General features: G+C 39.2%; 1 protein-coding gene across 1 annotated transcript in view; it reads right to left on the bottom strand.

Annotated features, from left to right (window-relative positions):
• LOC131421775 (ankyrin repeat and sterile alpha motif domain-containing protein 1B-like) overlaps nucleotides 1-19433 on the bottom strand; it is a 75285-nt gene that overhangs the window by 45012 nt on the left and 10840 nt on the right. Inside the window, exons 3-5 of the mRNA XM_058568589.1 lie at nucleotides 9054-9125; nucleotides 2718-2846; nucleotides 770-841 (exon numbers count right to left, since the gene is read on the bottom strand). Of these exons, the coding sequence (XP_058424572.1) occupies nucleotides 770-841; nucleotides 2718-2846; nucleotides 9054-9125 (273 nt within the window). The remainder of the gene's footprint in view (nucleotides 1-769; nucleotides 842-2717; nucleotides 2847-9053; nucleotides 9126-19433) is intronic.

Below are 19433 nucleotides of genomic sequence, written 5' to 3'. Positions count from 1 at the left end.
AATGATCTTAAATTTGACTCTGGTTAGTTGCTCTATGGAATAAGTAGGATATTCTCAATTTGTACTGTCAGTCAGATATTGCCATATCCTCTCTACGTCTGTCATGGAGAATGCAAGAATAAGAAATACAGGAAAGAAAAAGCTAAAGTGGGTCTGCAGTATGAGTGAGATTTGGTTTGGCTAATATAGACCCCCAGGGATCCAGCAGCCACCAATCACAGGCATTCAGAATTGCCATTTTTGTCAACATTGATTGTCCTTATAGGATTCAACTTAGAGTTGAATGTTTTTCTTATACTAAAAAAATGAATAATTAAGAAGCCTCATAAAGAATACTAGCTTTATATAATAGGCTTTCAATACTGCTGCATTTGATAATTTTTAGTTAATTGGAGTTATTTTTTTCAGTAAATATTCTCAGATTGTCAACTAGGTGCTTAAAACATTTTCTTGTAATAAACTAAAGATCATTTTTCTCATTATTTGGAGAAAGATCAATGTATATAAAATTAACTCTAAATCTTTAAAAATAAGAGTAAACGTAATATGGTATAAATATATAAATACATCAAATAGACATCGACTCAAACCACAGTGAGAGAAGCTCATGTATAAACATGAACAAAACTCAAACACCTTTTTATGTAACACCAATGTGATTCAGCAGACCAACAGACGAAGAAAATAGTAATTTGAAAAGCGGCAATTTGTATCCATACCCGGTATTTAGTATTCAGCAACTAGAAATAAAATCGCTTGGCAAACTTACCCGCATTTTTGCACAAGCATCTTGGGTTGATTCTGTCCCCCTGAGCTCTTTTATCAGCATAGAACCTAAATACTAAAATACAAAAAAATTCAATGATTTATGAAAAACAGCATACATATGAGAAGTGATTTAAAAACAAATTGTGTAAGTACTACTAGCTAGGTTTCCTGGCTGTAAGTTGTTGCACAACTTTTAAAAACTAACAGTAACTGATCCTAACAAATAAATGCATTTATGGAGAGAACGCAGCAGAATTAACCACAGTTCTGAAAGCTGGGAATTGCTCTTTATAATAAAACTGCAGCATTTTCTAAAGATGCCATCTTTCAAATCACATTTAACTGCAAAATGGGGGCATCTAAAAATGTTTTTCCTTTTTTTTGAGGCAGCAATGTCTGCAAAAATAAATCACACTACTATCTATGTAATTACAGGGTTGTATGAGACAGCTGAGACGCTGAGCAACATGCCCCCCATTTGGGCTTAGTTGGCTGCCTAGGTAATTAATGTAAGGCTGTTCTTAGGCGGGGATGCAATTCTGGACCTTTTTCATTCACAGCTGCGCGCACTATGGTTGATCCACCTGAGAACGGGATGGGAGCATGTGGGGAGGGAGAATGTCACTCTCAGTGGTTCCATAGCAGAGAGAGCTGAGCCCCTGGTGCAAACTGGAAGGCTGAACGGGGTAGGAGAAGGAGAGTCTCCTCCCAGGAATTACCAAACACTTTTCTGTTAGTTGATCAGATCCAATGCTGCCTTGGTACAAAACACCACCCGCTCCAACTTCTGGCTGGGGGCAAATTGTTTTTAGCAAAATGTCGATTTTGCCTTTCATCAACTGACTTCTCCTCAACCTTTTGAAGCTTCAACAGGGCTCCTTCCTTTCATCATTTTTCCCTCTCTAATTTTGTTCAAAACAAAAAAAGCTCTATATGTCTTTTTTAAAAAAGTGAATTAAAATAATTATTTTCCTGACATGACTGAGGAGACCATGGTACTCTGCAAAAAGGGGGCTGGGAATCAGTCCTGTAGACCCAGGAAGTGCCGACTTGAAGAGGACGTGCAAGGGCACTACAGCCGAGAGCTTGGTCAACAGCCTCGAGGAAAGGCATGTTCAGAAAGGCTCAAGGATTTGGTGTTTCAGCTTTGGAGGAAGAAGGAGCAATTTCAATCCTACGGTTTTTGGGACATTACTATTGAAATAAATCCAAAGCTTCAAGATAAGTAAACAGTAAAAGAGGTGCAGAGAGCACAAAATGAAAAAAAGCCTAAATTGCTATGAGATAAGCAGAATGCCCATATCTTAATCAAATTAAGGAAATGATCTTGGCAAAATCTTTACCTTTTAAGTTATCAGGAAAGTTTGTCCTAATTGAAATGTTTCTTTTTAAGAGGGGCAGTTTCGATGTGTTGCCGAAGGTTCAGCCGCTTTTCCTGCTGTTGTCATGACAACCACCAGCGCCCCTAAACCTATGGTACCTTTTGAACATTGACCTGTTCATATTACAATTGTCAGCTAAGCCTAACTGATTCCCTCTCCTATTTAAAAAAAAATATCCAGATATATAATCCTAATAATGACAAGGAAAAGAATCTGATATTTACATAAAGGGGTAGACCCAATGTTCTGAGATCATTGATGAGTGGAGACATCTACATGCTGTACATTTTTACTCATTTCCATTTTAAGATTGTGCTTTATCACATATCATTTAAGATATACAACTATATAAGAAGAAGGCGAAACAAACCTTAAGCTTACAGGATTAAAAAGTTTGTAAATTTGGACTTTCTCTGTAGATAGAAGGCTACTTTAAGAAAAAGGGGAGAACATTTTAGGAATTTCAACGATGGACATTTTGGTATATTTTCAATACAAAAGTAAACAAGTCAGAAATATATCCTCTATCCCCACTGGTACCCGAATACTGAATTCAAGGTAACTTACAAAAGCTTTGTAATCACAAGACTGGAAGATGAGCTTTTCTGGGTGGTGCTGCCAGTACTGTACTGGAGTTGAGGCTGTGGCTTCATTTGGAGGTCGCAAAGTAATGGAAGGTTCTCCCCAGTCTCCTGTCTGAAAATCACATTTATTCTAGAGGTAATACGAGCAGGAGGCAAAGTTCATTTCCTATAGCTAGCCTGAGTTCCATTCATACATGTGTGCTGTAAGTGTGCAAATGTGTTTGGGTGTATTATACATATATAAATACTTTTACTGTTTATTACTGTTTTATATTCCTCAAAGCTGAGTTAATTTTTGAGATGTGAAAAAAGTTCAATTATTCTACTTATAGAATGACACGCTAAGCTAAGTAATTTTAAAATAAAATATGAAGATATTCATAAGTGATTTACTAATTTATAATTTTCTGTTACACCAGAAAAGAACATAAATCTTTGAAAGACTTTTCTGTTTTTATCTTGACTGTTTGAAATTTTTAGTTTGAACTGCTTTTATGTTCAGAATACATAGTTCCATAAATTTCAGTTCCCAAATATGACATGTACCATGTACTTTGAATAAATTTATATCTCTGGAGAAAGGTATTGCGTGATACTAAACAAATTTTAGAAGAAAAATATAGTAATGGATGACAATAAGTTTCTCTCATCTGAATTCATTTGTATTGATATGATGCCACTGTGATTGTCTTGGATGTCTTCAGTTACCTTCCTCAGAAAACCTAAAGCACAAATGAAGATTAACCATTTAAATACCAAGTTTGGTCATATGTGCATATGCCTGTGTTTGAGCATCCTGATTCACAGATACAAGCACACTCACATATGATGGTATATCATATAATATATATGCCCACTACGACAGACCTAAGACAGAAGGACATCCCATCATCTTATTTATCATTTTCCATGAGGTTAAGCCTTGACCTGTTTTATTACTGCAACAGTTTAGTGTGAGCATCTATAGAGTCAAAGGCATGTGTTGGCAGGTCTTTTATGGGCTCTAGTCTGATTTAGTTATTACACATGAGAGATTTCTCACTCTTTTCCTTGGTAAAGATCCTGATATTTTGAAATTCAGTTCTTTGTTCTAAACTGGACATAACTAAAACTAGACAATAGGCAGATTTCCAAAGCCATTCTCTTTTAACCTGGATTTGGTTAGTCTTACAGAATTACTAGAAATTACCTTTCTTGAGAGTTGGAAGACTATAAAAAAGGTCTCATGAGCTCTAAAACCAAACAAAACCTTGGCTAGAGATCAAGTTCCACAGAAGGACTAGGAAGAGGCTTGATACTGTAGGATTTCTTAAGAATAATTTTAAAGGAGTCTAGGATAAGAATGCAAAATTTTGGATGTAGGTATATGTTTGGGATCAAAAAGAAAGTCCATAGCTTTCATTAAATTCTTTGAAAGGATTTAGAAACCCTAAAAGGTTAAGAACCACAGTTCTCCAGGAACAGCTTAACTAGGATGTGTGTTTTGGGGAAGTGGACCAGCATTCCAATTTTCTCTGTGCAGTCTGAATTTACATTGGGTGGGATATGAGGTGGCTGCCAATGCTAGAAAGTGTTAGGCATAGGCTTTGCCGTCTGGACACTTCTAACTGGCTTTTTAAAAAAAGGAAAATTCTAGAGCCCCTCAGGAATGCACAGGCCTTTTCATAGAGGCAGAGAGGCTGAAGCTTTTCTCCTTGAGAAGGATTACTCCCAATCACAGGAAGAACAAAGTTAGCATCATGCTATTTCCTTGCTTCTCACTGGAGTGTGTGAGCAGTCAGAACGCCTCTAGCTCCTCTCTCACACTCTATTCTGAGCTACTCTGTGTGTTAGTTTTTTCTAGCCGCTGATTTACTTGCACATAGCTTGGTTCTCCTATCCTCTGTCTATTGATAGTTAAGACTTTACTTGAAATATTTAGCATTTTTAGACAAAAATGCTATGTTTTATGACCCATCTCTGACTCATTCTTGACTTTCCTCTTTGTATTTACATGAATTTTTATTTTGTAAAAGCAATAAGTGACTGCAATTAATTTTAGGATTAAGTTTTCCTCTGACTTCCTATTTTGTTTTTTTCTTTTCCTTCTCTCTCAAATGCCTGGATCTTTATCATCTCTCCAGTATTTATTTCAACTGGCTATTTGCTCTTAAAATAAAAAAAACAACTAGTATAAAATTCAAAATGTAGGCTATGTGGATTTCAATATTATTTTGAAGCTGAGTATAACTTTTAAATGATAATAGTTAAAACTCTGGAAGCATGCAGCTGTGAGTTCTTAATCAAAAGCTCTTCCCAAATCTAGAAAATCATCCTCTAATCTCCATTTACGTTCTCCCCCATTCTCCCCCCTCCCTCAATAAAGCAATAACAACATAGCAAACAGGTGTTGTACATTTAAGTCACAGGTAACATCGTTAACAGAACAACAGAAGTTTGCACGCAACTCCGAGTAATGATACAAAAGGAGGAGCTGGTTGACATCAAAAGATCCTTCGAGCCAGTGTCTGCTCACGTGACAACTCAAACCAAGCATCAGCTCTTCATGTTGGCCCTGTCATAGTTTAGATGAGGTATACACTGGGCAAGCTCAACAGGCAGTTTTCAAAAAAGCCTGAACAGACACGGCAGGAGGTGGGGGTACCATGGGTTGCAGGGCAAAGGCTGGGAAGAGGGCTAGGGGCGGGGTGGATGGGGCGAAGCTGGGGTTATGGGGACAAATCAGGTGTTAGTACATTAAGCATGCAAATCATATGCAAACTCATTCTCTAATTGTTGAATTAACTCAGGCATTTTTATAATTAAACTTCAATGTGAGTTTCATACACTTAAAGCAGAGCTACAGCCAAATGCTGATCCAAATATTTACACCATCCACACGAGTCTTAGCAGCCATTTTGAGAATAACAAGCCCCAGCACATACCACCTCAGTCTGGAAATCACCCCAACCTCTGATTTGATAACCACGTGAAGACATTCATGGCGCATCCATTTAACTCTGTTTAGGCAGCGCCATCGTCTGCTCTCCTATGACTCCACTTTGTCCAGGAGTCACAAACCACCTGCTTTGAATCGAGAGTGATCTGACAGGGCCTCCCTTACGTGCTATGAGGGGAGATAATTACAGGGAAGAGAAATATAATCCTTACTTTATTTTCTTTGTGGCCTTGAAACATTGCTCCAGTCCAAATATTTTTTAATTCCTTACAGGGACTGAATCTACCTTTCTGGAAATAGAAACTGAGTTTTGTCATACTTAGTGCTATTTCCAGAAATTCATTTTCCAACAGAGGGAAAAGTGTTCTTAAGACTGAATTTATAAGAAAAATTTATTTTTTCTTATTCATTATCTCATTTTTTTAACATTAGATCTAAGAATATTTAGAAGACTCAGCTTGTAGGTGTTGATTTTTCTCTTTGGAATTAACTTAATGGGAATGGATGGACTTGGCATTATGCTACTGTAAAGGGCAGATATGGCCCTGGCCCAGGATTCAGCTTTACCTGGTCACCCGACAATAAAAATGAAAGACTTCAGAGAACAAGAGTGCCTTAGGTCTCAGCCCTCCTGGAGGCTGAATTACAGCAGGAACGAGCTATGGAGGAGCGAGGTAGAGGAGTGACTATATGGAGTTACAGAAGAGACCGAAAAGCAAATAAGGGTTTTTGCCTCACATATAAAATAATTTCAAACCGTGAAGCCAAGTGTTAGGTCTTGTTAAATAGTGACATTCATAAATAGATAATACCTGTATTTCTTCAAGTAAATTTTAAAAATTAATAATTTCCCAGTTTAAAAAATGCTCATTAAATATTAAATAAAAATCAAACAGACCTAGAAACTCTTTTGCCACAAATAACGGTTTGAATCAAAGCTTATCTTTAATGAAAAGTAGATCTAAACATGGGTAACAGTGACGCAATAAAATTTAATTAGAATAACAAAATAGGAGAAGTTTGGGGTAAAATTCTGTCATATTTTAAACTATTACTGACTGGCATACTCTTTAAAAGGCTTAAATAATTACAGAAGAGAAATTAAAATAATTCAAGGCACTCTTACTAAATGTATTCAGGTTATTTCTTTATTCTCTATTCTTAAAATACTTCGAGAAAACCTTTCTTTTAGGTTTATGTATTGAAGGATCTTAATATTACAAGAATTTGAACATGGCTTAAAACCTTGTTTACTTTGTCTGTCTGTATTTCCTTTAGGATATATCATTTAAACAGAGAAAAACGTACATCTTGACCCCCTCAAACTCAAATAAAAATTAACCTTCTAATATAAAGGAAAAACATCATTTGAGATCAGAGTTTTAAACGAAGAACTGCTTCTGTTTAACGGGTATTCCAACGCCAACTAGAAATTCATAGCCTGGCTGAGTTTGAAGGACTATAATTGGGCCATACCTAACACAATGTAATTAAATTAAATGTCTCATAGCACCGACTGGAAAGTATAAAACCACTAACCGAATTTAGTTATAATACACACAAAAAATTCACAAATGTCTATAGATAGATTTTTATTGAGGGCAGATTCCAAAATGCAGCTTTTACACTTTGCATTATTTCAAAAGGTGGTAAAACTACGTGGTTTTAGTTCATATGCACCAGATTCCTAAGGCAAATTCTAAAACATCATACCATATAGCTATCTGCCAAAAAAAGGGAAACTGAAGATATCACATGTTTTATCTGCTCTGAGAATACAAAGGGGAAACATTGTCTATATTCTTATTTTCTTCTTGAGAAAAAAGTTTCCTAAGGATGTCAGTAACTAATTAAAAGCCATGATTATGACTTAGCTTTCTAACGTGAACAGAAAGGTACAGTACTTTCCAAGTCTTGTATTATTCTTTCAAAAATTTTTTAAAATTAGGATTTAATTGATTTTTTTAATAGAAGCTTTTAAGTCTTTTCTACTGAGAACTGCTCCCACCTACCTGCTTGTAAATTTAGATATGAATATTAACAAACATTATTCTTTACTTCTTCAGAACACTTAATGAAAAACGAAAATGATTTTAAATGACAATTGTTATTTTAAGGTTTCACTTTCAATAATTCTGACAAATGCCAGAGATGGGTTACCCAAACATCCATAAGATATATGTGATTGCATTTACGTTCCATTATCTCTAAGGCTTTGGAGAATGCTACAGACAGCTCCATGCTTATAAATATGCATACATGTATGTGGAGGTACGAAAGCAGGATGTTGCAGAAGTTCTTTTAAAATAGCTTCTAGAATAAAGAAGGCTAGTTTGGTCAAATGCAGTTGGTTACACTGAATTTGTTCCTTTTGATGATAAAGAGCAGAGATGGACACTTCTGAACACGAAAAAGCACTGGTCAACATTTATGGGTTCAGGAGGAACTGCTGGGTCACTGGAGCACCAGTACCAGGCAACGTATAGACCCCACGGTCCCCAAGAGCCAGAAGTCCCATGCACAGGAGGAGGGGTGTGCCTGATGCGGCACCCCAAAAGAGGCCTTCGCATGCCACCCCAAGAGCTCTGTTAGCGATTCTCAACCAAATGTCTCAACCTCCCAGACAGCAGGCTATCCAACGGGAAAAATTGAACAGGAGGTGAAAATAGGATTGTATTTTAAAATACAAAACGGGAAAAAACCAAATATGAAAATGTTTACTTTCCAAACCAAAATGATTTTTTTTAAAGTACACAAAGGTAAAAGGTGAACATTTGACTATTAAGCAGCTCAGAGTAAAATGGGTCACGATTTGTACTGTCAGATAGAAAAAGGCTGAGAACCACTAGCTGTAATAGTGCCTCTCTTGGCTGCACTCCTCCCACATTCGCATAAAATTTATACAGAATATCATGCAAATCATACTCAAATATTTCTCGCAAGTGAAGCGCACAAACCTGTGAAAATTGTTAGACACAGTGGGTTGAATAGCCCATGAACATGAGGAAGTACAAAACGGGGCAGAAAAACACTGATATATACATGTATATATATATATGTATATATATCAATTTACCCTTTTCCTTTTTCCTGTAAAAGCAAGTTCACACAGACACCTGGGATGAAAGCCAAAACTCACATGGGACAGATTTTAACTATAGACTTGAAAACCAAATATGTTTCTCATTTTAGGACAATGTTTGCACGTCAACTCGTCACAAGGCACAGGGAATGAAGTATAGTAGACAAAATCTCAGGAGTCATTAGACGTCACAAATTTTCTGCATTGCCAGGACATAGTCCCTATAGCTATTGACAACACTTTGCAACACAGTACATAGCGCAAGTTCAGGAAGAGAAAATAACCATTTGTAACCTTACATTATGAACCTGATGGATGGCTGAGAAAGGAAATCCAGCGTTCTGATTCGTCCATATCTCACAGACAGACGACTGCTGATATAAACAGAAAACTATCTCATCTTGTCAATATTTAAAACATGGCAGCTACCAAGGTAGCATCAAGGAAGGGAAAGAGGAAAATAATAAAAAGCAAAGAATCATATATCTTAAAAAAAAGAAAAACAACTCAAAATGGTTTAGGGTGCCCAAGGTTTAATCATTGACTTCCAAGTCATTCTTTTGCTTAAAAACATTTTGGGCTGGCTGGAAAAAAAAGACCATTTATGCATTAGTTTTATATCAAGGAAAATTACCGATACATTTACATCTTGGAAAAAGCAAAATGCATTTTACATTTGCCAAAGAGATTGGAAATACCTTCCCTCTTCACATCATTCATTTCAGGGGATAAATATTTTCATGAAGTTCAAGAAAGATGGGAAAAAGCCTTTAACACAGGTCAAACATTTTTATTTTCTCATCTTCAAATGACCAAGAGCAAACAATGAAATAAAATGACCTTCCTGATTTAGTCATTGCTCCATTTGATAAACCTAGAGGATATTTTTCCCTCCAGAGTTCTCAAGGGCAAAACTGTGGTTAACAAAAGGAGACGTGTCAGTTTGCCACCCAGCAGTGGGAGTGTGTGGTGGCGGAGGTGGCAGGCAGGAGGCTGGAGCAGGGAGGGGCTGGGATGGGAAAGCTGAGTTCCGCTACTCAAGCAGAAACTTTGGGGAACAGTATTTGTGAGCCTAATGAATCAGCTCCATAATTCCGACTGTCCACCACACCTTTAACAATCTAATAACTAACAACTATTAAAAGGCAATAATGTTTGCTTGGAACCAAATGCCAGACTAACCAACACCCCCTCCCAGGAGTTATAGCAGAAACCACCAAATAAACCAACTAGGCTCCTGGCTTGACCTTTTCCGAGTTCTTTTCCTGAATTCCATCATTCTAAAAGACACCGTGAAATTGAATCACAGAAAATGGCAGAGCGACTGAAGTTATTCAGCAAGACCATCCCCAGAATTCACAAGCAGGCTGTACAAAGATCAGTGCAGGAAGGAGATAAGGACATAGCCACAAGACGGTTTAGAAATCCAGCAAAAACAATATCATCAGCAAACGAATTACGGAAAAGAAAGCTTATTCCTGGCTAAATGATTCCCCTACCTTCACCCTCCCAGAAACGCTCACCAGAAATTTAACATCTCCCTCTCCAGTTGGTATCTCCACACACATCTATATCTTTGCTTTCCATCACTTCTGTCATCTGGATGGCTTGCTTGGGACAGACTGTCAGGTAACTGGCATTCTGTTAAGGAGGTAAGATCCCCAGGGTCTGACCAAAAGGCACCTCCAACCACCTCCCACTTAAACCAGCCCTGCTATTCTTAGTTCCTTCTAGAAACTTCATGCTATTTTCTCCACAGGGGCATCTTCCTCTCCTTACCTTACAAAAATTAATTCTCTAGCAAGTTTTTAGGCCCATTAAACCCTGAATCTCGTCTACGACGGCGGTCATCTGATTTAAATATGATAACTCCATGCTTTAGCGGGATTACCATCTCGACGGGCACAAAACATACTTCTAGGATACCCTTGACCTTTTCAGCACTTGCACTCACAATTCTGAGCTAATTCTCTTACATAAATCACATCCTCTACAATGTTCACAGACTTTTAGTGCTAGAAGTAACCCAGGGACCACCTGTTATCTGACAAAGACACTGACATTCAGAGAGGTTAGGTGGCTTGCCCAGGTCACATGGGGGGAATGTCACAACATGTCAGCCTGCCAGGATGGCTAGCAAGGAGTGCCAGCCGGTACTGACTTCACCAGAAGACAGAGGGACTCGCCACTTCTTTGGAACTTGTTTTACTGATCCAGAAACAATTATACATAAATGGAACCAGTTCATGGAATAGTCTCAACTCCACATGGGTTCAAATACCTGAAAGTTTTACTGTTTTCCAATCATTACACCAAATGGGCCAGGCCCAGTCTCCCTTCCCTGGTGGGCACCAGGCCATTTGACATTTTGGGCAGACTGTATAACTTCCTGGCCACTTTGAGTCACTAAAAATCCATTTTGCATAAAACTTCAATATCATATCTGATTCAAACTTTGCCCTGCCTCACCACAGGCCATTCTTGGAGTTTACAAAACCTGAGGTGGGTAAGAGAGGCTTGATCCGCACTTTGTCCCCTCCTCTGCTCTTCCCCTAGAAGTAGGGAGGGGTGGGGTGGTACAGTCAATCTTGAATGCCCCCCCCACCACGTTCTACCTCCTTCATGCCCTTTGTTGGGGAGAAGGGCACAGGAGAAGGACAAGGGCCTCCTCCTTATCTGGCTGTGGCTGAATTCTCTCTGATGGTTGTCACTGCTTCTCAGGGTAACACTAACTTGGCCTCCAATGCCCTCTTGTGAGCATGTGCCCCAGTCCGGGTTCTACTGTGAACCCGTGTGAGTTCTTTGGAGGGCTCTGCTGGGGTATGGGGTGGGGTCCCCACTGCATAGTTCCTGACGTGAGAAATCTGGTTCTAGCCTGACCCCTCCCGTCCCCACTTAGCCCTCCTAGCACACATGCATGTCCCTTGGGTGGGACGCAGGGAAAAGGGTACAAGCCCAGCCTCCCTCTGCACTCCCACCTGCTTTACACATATACATCCTTATCACTCACACAGGGCAGGCTGCTCTGGGACCACTCCCCCTCTTTGCCATGACATCTCCCTCTAGTTCTCTTTTCTTCAGTTCAGGTTGGTGCTACATGCATCTGCCTGCCAGAAGTCCACCTGTGGAAAGAGATGCCAATTTCCCCTTCTGGCAGCCTCCCTCACCCTGGATGAGCATTCCTCTTGGAGCCCTTCTCACTAGGCTTCGTGTGTGTGGGGATGCGCTCTCTTCTCTCCCGTGGAAAGGGAGGAAAAGTCTCAGCTCTTTTCACAGCAGCTCAGACAATTTTCTGCCCTTCCCTAGCATCAATCTTCTGCCTACATGGACAGCTAGCTGACTGTGGCAGAGCAGGGTTCACCACCTCTTGGTAAACCTTGAACAGAGTGTCTAGCTCCATTATTGGCAGCTTTTCCTTTAGAATGTGTGGTACTTAATACCTATGGGTAATTTCCCACTTAGCATCCTGTTACATGAATATATCTTCCAACAGTCACAGAAAGTTACTGGAGAGTTAAGGAGGGAAGAGAGGGTCTCATGCCATACTTATTTTATTTTAAAAAATCCATATAAAATTTTTCTCAATGAAGGAAAAACCTCACCTCTAGTCATATATGCTGAAGATAGTCCATATGTGGCTTATACAGTCATGTGCTGCAAAATGACATTTCAGTCAATGACAGACCCCATATATGACAGTGGTGTCATAAGATTAGAACCATATAGCCTAGGTATGTAGTAGGCTATACCATCTAGGTTTGTCTAAGTACGTTCTTTGATGTTTGCACAATGACAAAATTGCCTAATGATGCATTTCTCAGAATGTGTCTCCACCGTTAAACAATGCATGACTGCATACATTTTAAAGAAGTCATAATAACTATTTTTCATCTATAAGCTATGTTTTAAACTTAGAAAAAGTAAAATCTCTATGATTCCCAATAATTACGTGACTCAATGCAAATGGTAAAAACTCAGATTTTTAAAACAGAATTTAAAATAAAGGCAGTTAATTGTGTTTTAGTTATGAAGGGTATTAAGGAAAAAGCTGATAGATTTCAGATAGCACAGTCATTCTGTTGGGAGTAAATAATTGATCAGGCTCACAGGGCAGTAACTTAAGCTGCTTAAGGGCAGCTGTAACTGGTGACTTCATGTATGAAATGGCTCTTCTTCCAGACACATGTATTAGACTGAGGGCTGGAATGAATTTTTTAAATGCAAAAGAGTTTCCACTGCAGAATTTCATTACATTTGTGAAGATAATATTTCAGGGCACAACATTATTGAAGTACTGGGTTTTGAAAAGTTTTGAGAAAGAAAATACCAGCGATAAAATTTCATCTGGGGCCCAAATTGCTAGAACAGTAGAGATTTAAATCTGAGTTTTAATTAAGCTTTAGAATGTCTTCATCTGTAAAGAATGATGATCGTACTTGATTACTTATTTCACCAGCTTGTTGTGCAGCTCATGGTAAGCTTCACGGGAGAGGGAACTTGTTCACAGCTAAATTTCTAGGACCTAGAACACAGAAGGCCATCACACACATGTACTGAATGAATGGACTCATAGACTATGTTCAAAATTTCTTGGCAAATGGTAAAGCATTATAAGAACATCACTGTTATTTGTCATCATTTGCAGTTGGTCCACTTTGTTTTGGCTTCTTGTGTCTTTAGTAAACAATGTCACTGCCGACACTTCTGTTAAATGCACTGGAAATTAACCTTGCAGATTCTTGTTAGAAAAGTTCTCATTTTTCCTGATAAAGGCTGAAAAAGAGCTGCCAACTTTGTGGAAGAGAGAAGGAACATTTGTAATTATCACACCTTTACGTTAAATGGCTGCTTGTAGAGAGCTTGGAAACAATTCTCTAAAAGGATGTTAAACACCCCTTTGCAAATTCATTTGCTTATTATTTTTTTCTCAATCCCTTTTCCACATATACTGCAAAGGCTAATTTAGTTTATCCAAACTCAAATTACCACGAAATCCAAGTAAATGGGGGTTAAGTAAAGATACAGTAGTCTTATAACTGAGATATAATCAATAATTTAATGTTTATTTCTTTGATGATGAAGTCAACACACAGTTGAAGGTGTATAATTTTATCTTTATTTCAGACCTCTCTCCCGACTCTGGAAGTGTTTTCTTAAACTACAACCCACATCTCCCTCTTGTTGTCATCATGGATCTCGGGTTACCATGAATTCTGTTCAGAAAAGACAACACATTTGCATTCAAATCTAATAACAAAATCAAAAGCATATTACTTATCTTCAAAGTTTTCCTCCTAAAGGTAGACTTCTTTTCTGCTCAATTGGTAGCAATCCAGTGGTTTACAATAACTTATCTCTCCGTCATCATCTGTTTTTCCTTCTTGGAGTATGCTCAAAAAGTGATGTAATATCTTCCACTAAAAGCAAACAAACCCCTTCCCTTGACCCAACATCCTCCTTGAGCCCCAGCTCAATTTCTGTTCTTCTTTAAGAAGCAAAACTCCCCAAGAGGTGTCTATACTCCCCCAGGAGGTGTCTATAAGGTCTCCACTTTTTCTTCTCCTGTTCTCTCCTGAGCCCACTCTACCAAAACTGCATTTCTCAGTAATCCCCACTCCGCCAAATCCAATTTTCCATTTTCCTTGACCTCTCAGACACACCTGATAACTCCTTCCATTTCTTAGCCTCCTTTGCTGGTTCCTATGATCTGATCATCTTCCGATCCCTGAAGCGTCAGTCCTCAATCCTTTTCCCTTCGCTGGCTTTACCAGGTGGTCTCATCCAGTCCTGACTCCCAAATTTGTATCTCTAGCCCTGACTTCTCCTCTAAACTGCAGACTTGGATATATAGCTGCCTTCTTGACACCTCTACTTGGATGATTAATAGGCATCTTAACCTTAAATTAAATGCCCCAAACCAAGTTCCTGATTCCCTTCCCTTCCCCATAAACTTTCTTATCTCAGCAAATGGCAACCCCCTTCTTCCAGTTGGGAGTCATCCTTTTGCTCATCTTTCACATTCAACCCAGCAGCAAGTCCTGTTGAATCTACGTCTAAAATCTCACCCTCCTATCACTCCCTGGTCCGAGCCACTACCTTTTCTCACTTGGATTATTCCATTAGCTTCCAAACTGGTCTCATTGCTTTCATCCTTGCCCCCTTAGTATTTATTCTCAATACAACAGCCAAAAAGATCCATTTAAAACGAAATCCAGATCATGCTGCTCTGCTCCATTTAAGTCAGAAGAAAATGTGGAGTCCTAACAATGGATGCAAGAATCTCCAGCCTCTGGCACCCATCCCGGCCTTACCTCTCTGCCGTCCTCTCCTACTACTCTTCCTCTTGTTCACTCAGTTCTGGATAGCAAAGCACAATCTAGCTTGAAAGCCTCTGCGTTTGTTTCCCCTTCTGCCTGAAATCTTCTTCCTCCAGATAGTGCAAGACTAGCTCCCTCACTTCCTTCAGGTTCTACTCCAACGTCGCCTTCTCAGAGAAGCCTTCTCCAAGCACCCCAGCGTGTTATAGCCAAACTAAGTCTATGCTTTCCACATTGTAAAGGGATGATTCTTTCAAGTAGAAATTGAAAATTTGAAAAAAACTTTAGATCGTAAGAACCTGTCGCCCTAGCACCCTGACATTCATTCAAAGATGAGTTACTGCTCATCTATTGGGTGCAAGGCATGGGTCACAAAGTGAGTAGGGATTGGCCCTGCTTTTAGTCAACGTATACGGAATAGGGATGGTATGGACGTGATCCTTTTTCCATTGTCAGGACCAGTAGTAAACTGGGATTGAGAGGCTGATGGTGGGTCTTGGAACAGAGCAAGCTGACGATAGCTCTATCTACTCCACATCACCAATTAGGCTCGGAAAACCTTCCGCAAGTGCTGGCGCAGTGTAGCTAGTTTAATAAAGAAACTTGTATGAATAGAGCCCTCCGGGTCAGATTCTCAGAGATGAAATTTTCTGCCTTGTTCTAGCCCTGAATAAAAAAGGCTTTCCCTTTGTTTCTTCCTTATGTTTGTCATAACTCTTTCACACTTCAGGGTGTTCAGAAATTGACCGGAAAGAATCCAACGAGACATAGGAAAGGTTCAGAGGGAAAGCTAAAGGAATAATGAAGTCCATTCCTTCTCTTGAATGACAGCGCTTCTAAAATAAAACAAAAACAAACTTGAAGAGCGGACACAACAGCTTCAAAGGCGAAAGAAAAAAGGGCCCCGGAACAAAGGAAGCCTCGGTCAGCAGCCAGCACACTCGGCGGCTCCTTGAGCAGAGACTAAAATGAGATGAGATCTGTCAAAAGATGGAGTCAAACAAATTCAGTTCAGTCAAGGAAAAATGCACCAAACACCGCGTATGCGTCTTTTCTTCCAGCAGTGACAGCCCCGCGGCCCTTCTTCCCTGGGCACTAAAAAAACCCTGCCTGGAAATCAGAAAATCAGAACCTTTTGTCTCTCTCCAGTTACCCAGAAGCCACAGGACGGCATCCTATCATTTCTTCTGTCCCACTGCTGTAGATACTGGAATGAGCCTCCTGCTCTCCTCTCAGGTGAGTTCCGCGATACCTACATGGCCCTCTAACCATACGTGATTCTTCTCTTCAACTACACTGTGGCTATCTCAAGTTCAGGGTTTCTTACCACTGACCCCTTTTATAGAAGGTTTCAGATTAACATATTTTATTTGCAGGGAATGCTGAACTTAAGAAAATGCTGCTTCCCATCATTTCTCCACTTTTCTAAAGAGCAATCCTCTCAAACCTTCATGATCTTGACCTTCTCCCTGTTACCTATGGGAAAATTCTTGGACAGATCGGTAATCACCTGCTGGAAGTGAAAAGTCAGGCCAAGAATTGTTTGTCTATGTGTGACCCACTATTGCTGGCATCAGCGTTAATCTAGCAAAAATAGGAGGAAGTAACCACCACATTCAGTCCTATCATAAGTATACTGGCATGGTATAAATTCTGATATTACCTGTTGCCTGCCCAAATTTATGGTTTTCCCTCTATCCCTCATTCCCTCCCTCCCACTCTCCTTCCTTCTCTCCCACCTTCTCCCTCCCTTCCTTCCTTTCTTCCTCCCACTGTCCCTCCTTCTTCCCTCTGTCCCTCCCTCCTTTCCTCCTTTCCTCCTTCCTTCCTCCCTCCCTCCCTTCCTTCTTTCCCTCCCTTCCTTCCTTCTTTCCTTGTTAACTCTGATTCTAGTACTGATAGCACATAAAATAAGCCCTCGGCTGCCAAAGTAGAAGAGAACTATAGGCTATGTGATTCCTGTTATTCATTTGTAGAGATAATATACAACTTGCCTTCTCTAATATGACAGTTGTAGCCCTAAATGACATTACACAATTATTTATGAAATCTCTTCACAGGAAAAAAAATAGAGCGGAGGAAAAAAATGGAACATTGTCTGTACAATGCAGATCTTATGGTACAGCTCCCCAGGTTTTCTGGATGTGCAGGGAATTTAAGTCAATTGGGATCATGCTGTTTATTGCAACATGGGCTATTTTGCTGGTTCTGCCTCAAAGTTTGGATGCCCCCACTACTGATACAAACATTTTTCAGGACCACTGAAAAGCAGAAATATTAATAACTGATTCAGAAAAGCAGTGATCAGCTTTTTATCATAACACGAATTGCTGCAAAGAAACTTGATTTTGTGAAGTAATATTGTTCTTTGCCTGTAACATCTCTTTAAAATATACATTGTGTTCCTTTCTTGCAAACTGAGGCTGTAATTTTCTTTATTTAAACCCATTTATTAACTATATGCTCAAGATTGCTTCTTGCCTCTGGTAAAAACGATATATCAGACAAGGCCATTCATTCAATGATGTTTACTGAGACGCCAATATTTCCTCATTTCATCCTTGTGGAAAATATGGAAAGACAAGGTCTAGTTGAATGATCATCTTGAATGATGCCAACCTAAGAGGTCTCTGGTAGAAGGCTACACAGTTTTTTTCCTCAGCTCTGCTTTGTTCAACAATGAAATCAATACACTGGAGAATTTACTGGAAAGGCATGCTTTTTAAATTAGCACATTACATAGTTGGGAAGGATCACTGATATACTGAAGGTTGACCGAGTTTTAAAAAGGCATTGAGAGACTAGGATTATTGGACAAATCAGTTGATAAAACTGTTTTAGCTGGAAAGGAATAATGTAAATGTAAAATCCTGTGTTAAGTTTAAATACATACACACACAAACACACACACACATACAAACACACACACGTACACATAGCACTGCCGGGGGCTGAGAAAGGAGGCATGGCTCATGGCCATTGATATTGATATAGGCTGGGGAATTTTCATGAAGAAAAGCTCAGTAAGAATTAAAGACATGTTAATGTCGTTAAGCATGAACATTAACAAAGCAGACATGCCCAGAGCTGGGGAATCAGGATGCTGTGAGGCCCACATCCCACTCATCAGAATGATATCGGTGAAGAGCTGAATATGGTTAATATAGTGAAGGGAAGACATCAAATTGTCTTTAGTCTTGAAGAACTATTCTCAGCAAGAGGGAGCAGATTTATTCTTCGTGTTTTCAGAAAATAGCACTAACTAACTACGTAGGAGTTTTAGGAACGCTTATTTCAATTCAATATAAGGCAAAAGTTCTATCAATGAGAACTTTTCCAACGATGATGGGGCCGCCTCACAAAGTGGGGGCCACCTTTCCAGTGACAAGTTTAAGCGGAAACTTGTGGCTGTCTATTAAGGATGTATTAGAAGGGGTGCTGCCTCAAGACACAGGACCAGACACAATTTCTGGCCTCCTCCCACTCTAAAATTCTCTGCTTCTCTTTCACGGAAGCACTGAAGAATCTTCAGCCTTTAGCACATATAAAGAATGCAAGTTACTGCAAATTTTTGTGATGCTGTATGCAAACCTCATTAAAATAGAGACCCATACAGAAAGGGGGTCACATCTCACAATTGTTTACATGAAGTCATTGTTTGCTACCCCTGATTTGTAGAGAATGGAAAATTGGATGTGAAGAGCAAAGGATTTTCTTCAAATACAATGTTTATTCACGTTACCTTAGAGGTTTAATTCTCTACTAACCTTACATTTACAAAAGGTATTAGATATTATTAATAGAATTTGCCAAAGGACTCAAAACATTGCACTGGAGTCCTCTGGCATTCTAGAATTTTAGAAAGTGTCATGTCTGCTGGTACCCAGTTTGTAGAGACAGACAGGGGTGTTCATCCACACAATGGTTAAAGCACAGGCTGTGAAGCTAGACTGCCCGGGTTCAAATCCTGGCTCTACTTCTGACAATCTGTGGCCCATGGGTAAGCAACATAAACTCTCTGTGCCTCAACTTCCTCATTATAAAGTTGTATTAATCACTGCTGGCTCTGATGATGATGATGACGAACTAACTGTTAGATCTAAGCTAGGCAGGTGATATGTGACTGTTCCGGGTAGTTTATTTCTCTAAAAGATTTGAGACCATCCCAATTTGTGTCTAATCTGGAGTCCTAGAAATCTGAGGTTTTCTGGTGCCTATAACCTTGTGCAAAGTAATCTGGTCAACAAGTATTTACAAAGTGCTTACTATAGGGAATTAAAAAATGATGAAGGAAGAGTCAGGCCTTGCCCCTACATAGCCAACATACACTTTACTATAAGAGAAATAAAATAAAATATTTTA

This window comes from Diceros bicornis, chromosome 25, assembly GCF_020826845.1.
Source record: "Diceros bicornis minor isolate mBicDic1 chromosome 25, mDicBic1.mat.cur, whole genome shotgun sequence".
In the NCBI taxonomy this organism is placed as follows: Eukaryota; Metazoa; Chordata; class Mammalia; order Perissodactyla; family Rhinocerotidae; genus Diceros; species Diceros bicornis.
This window is presented reverse-complemented; position numbering and strand designations above follow the sequence as displayed.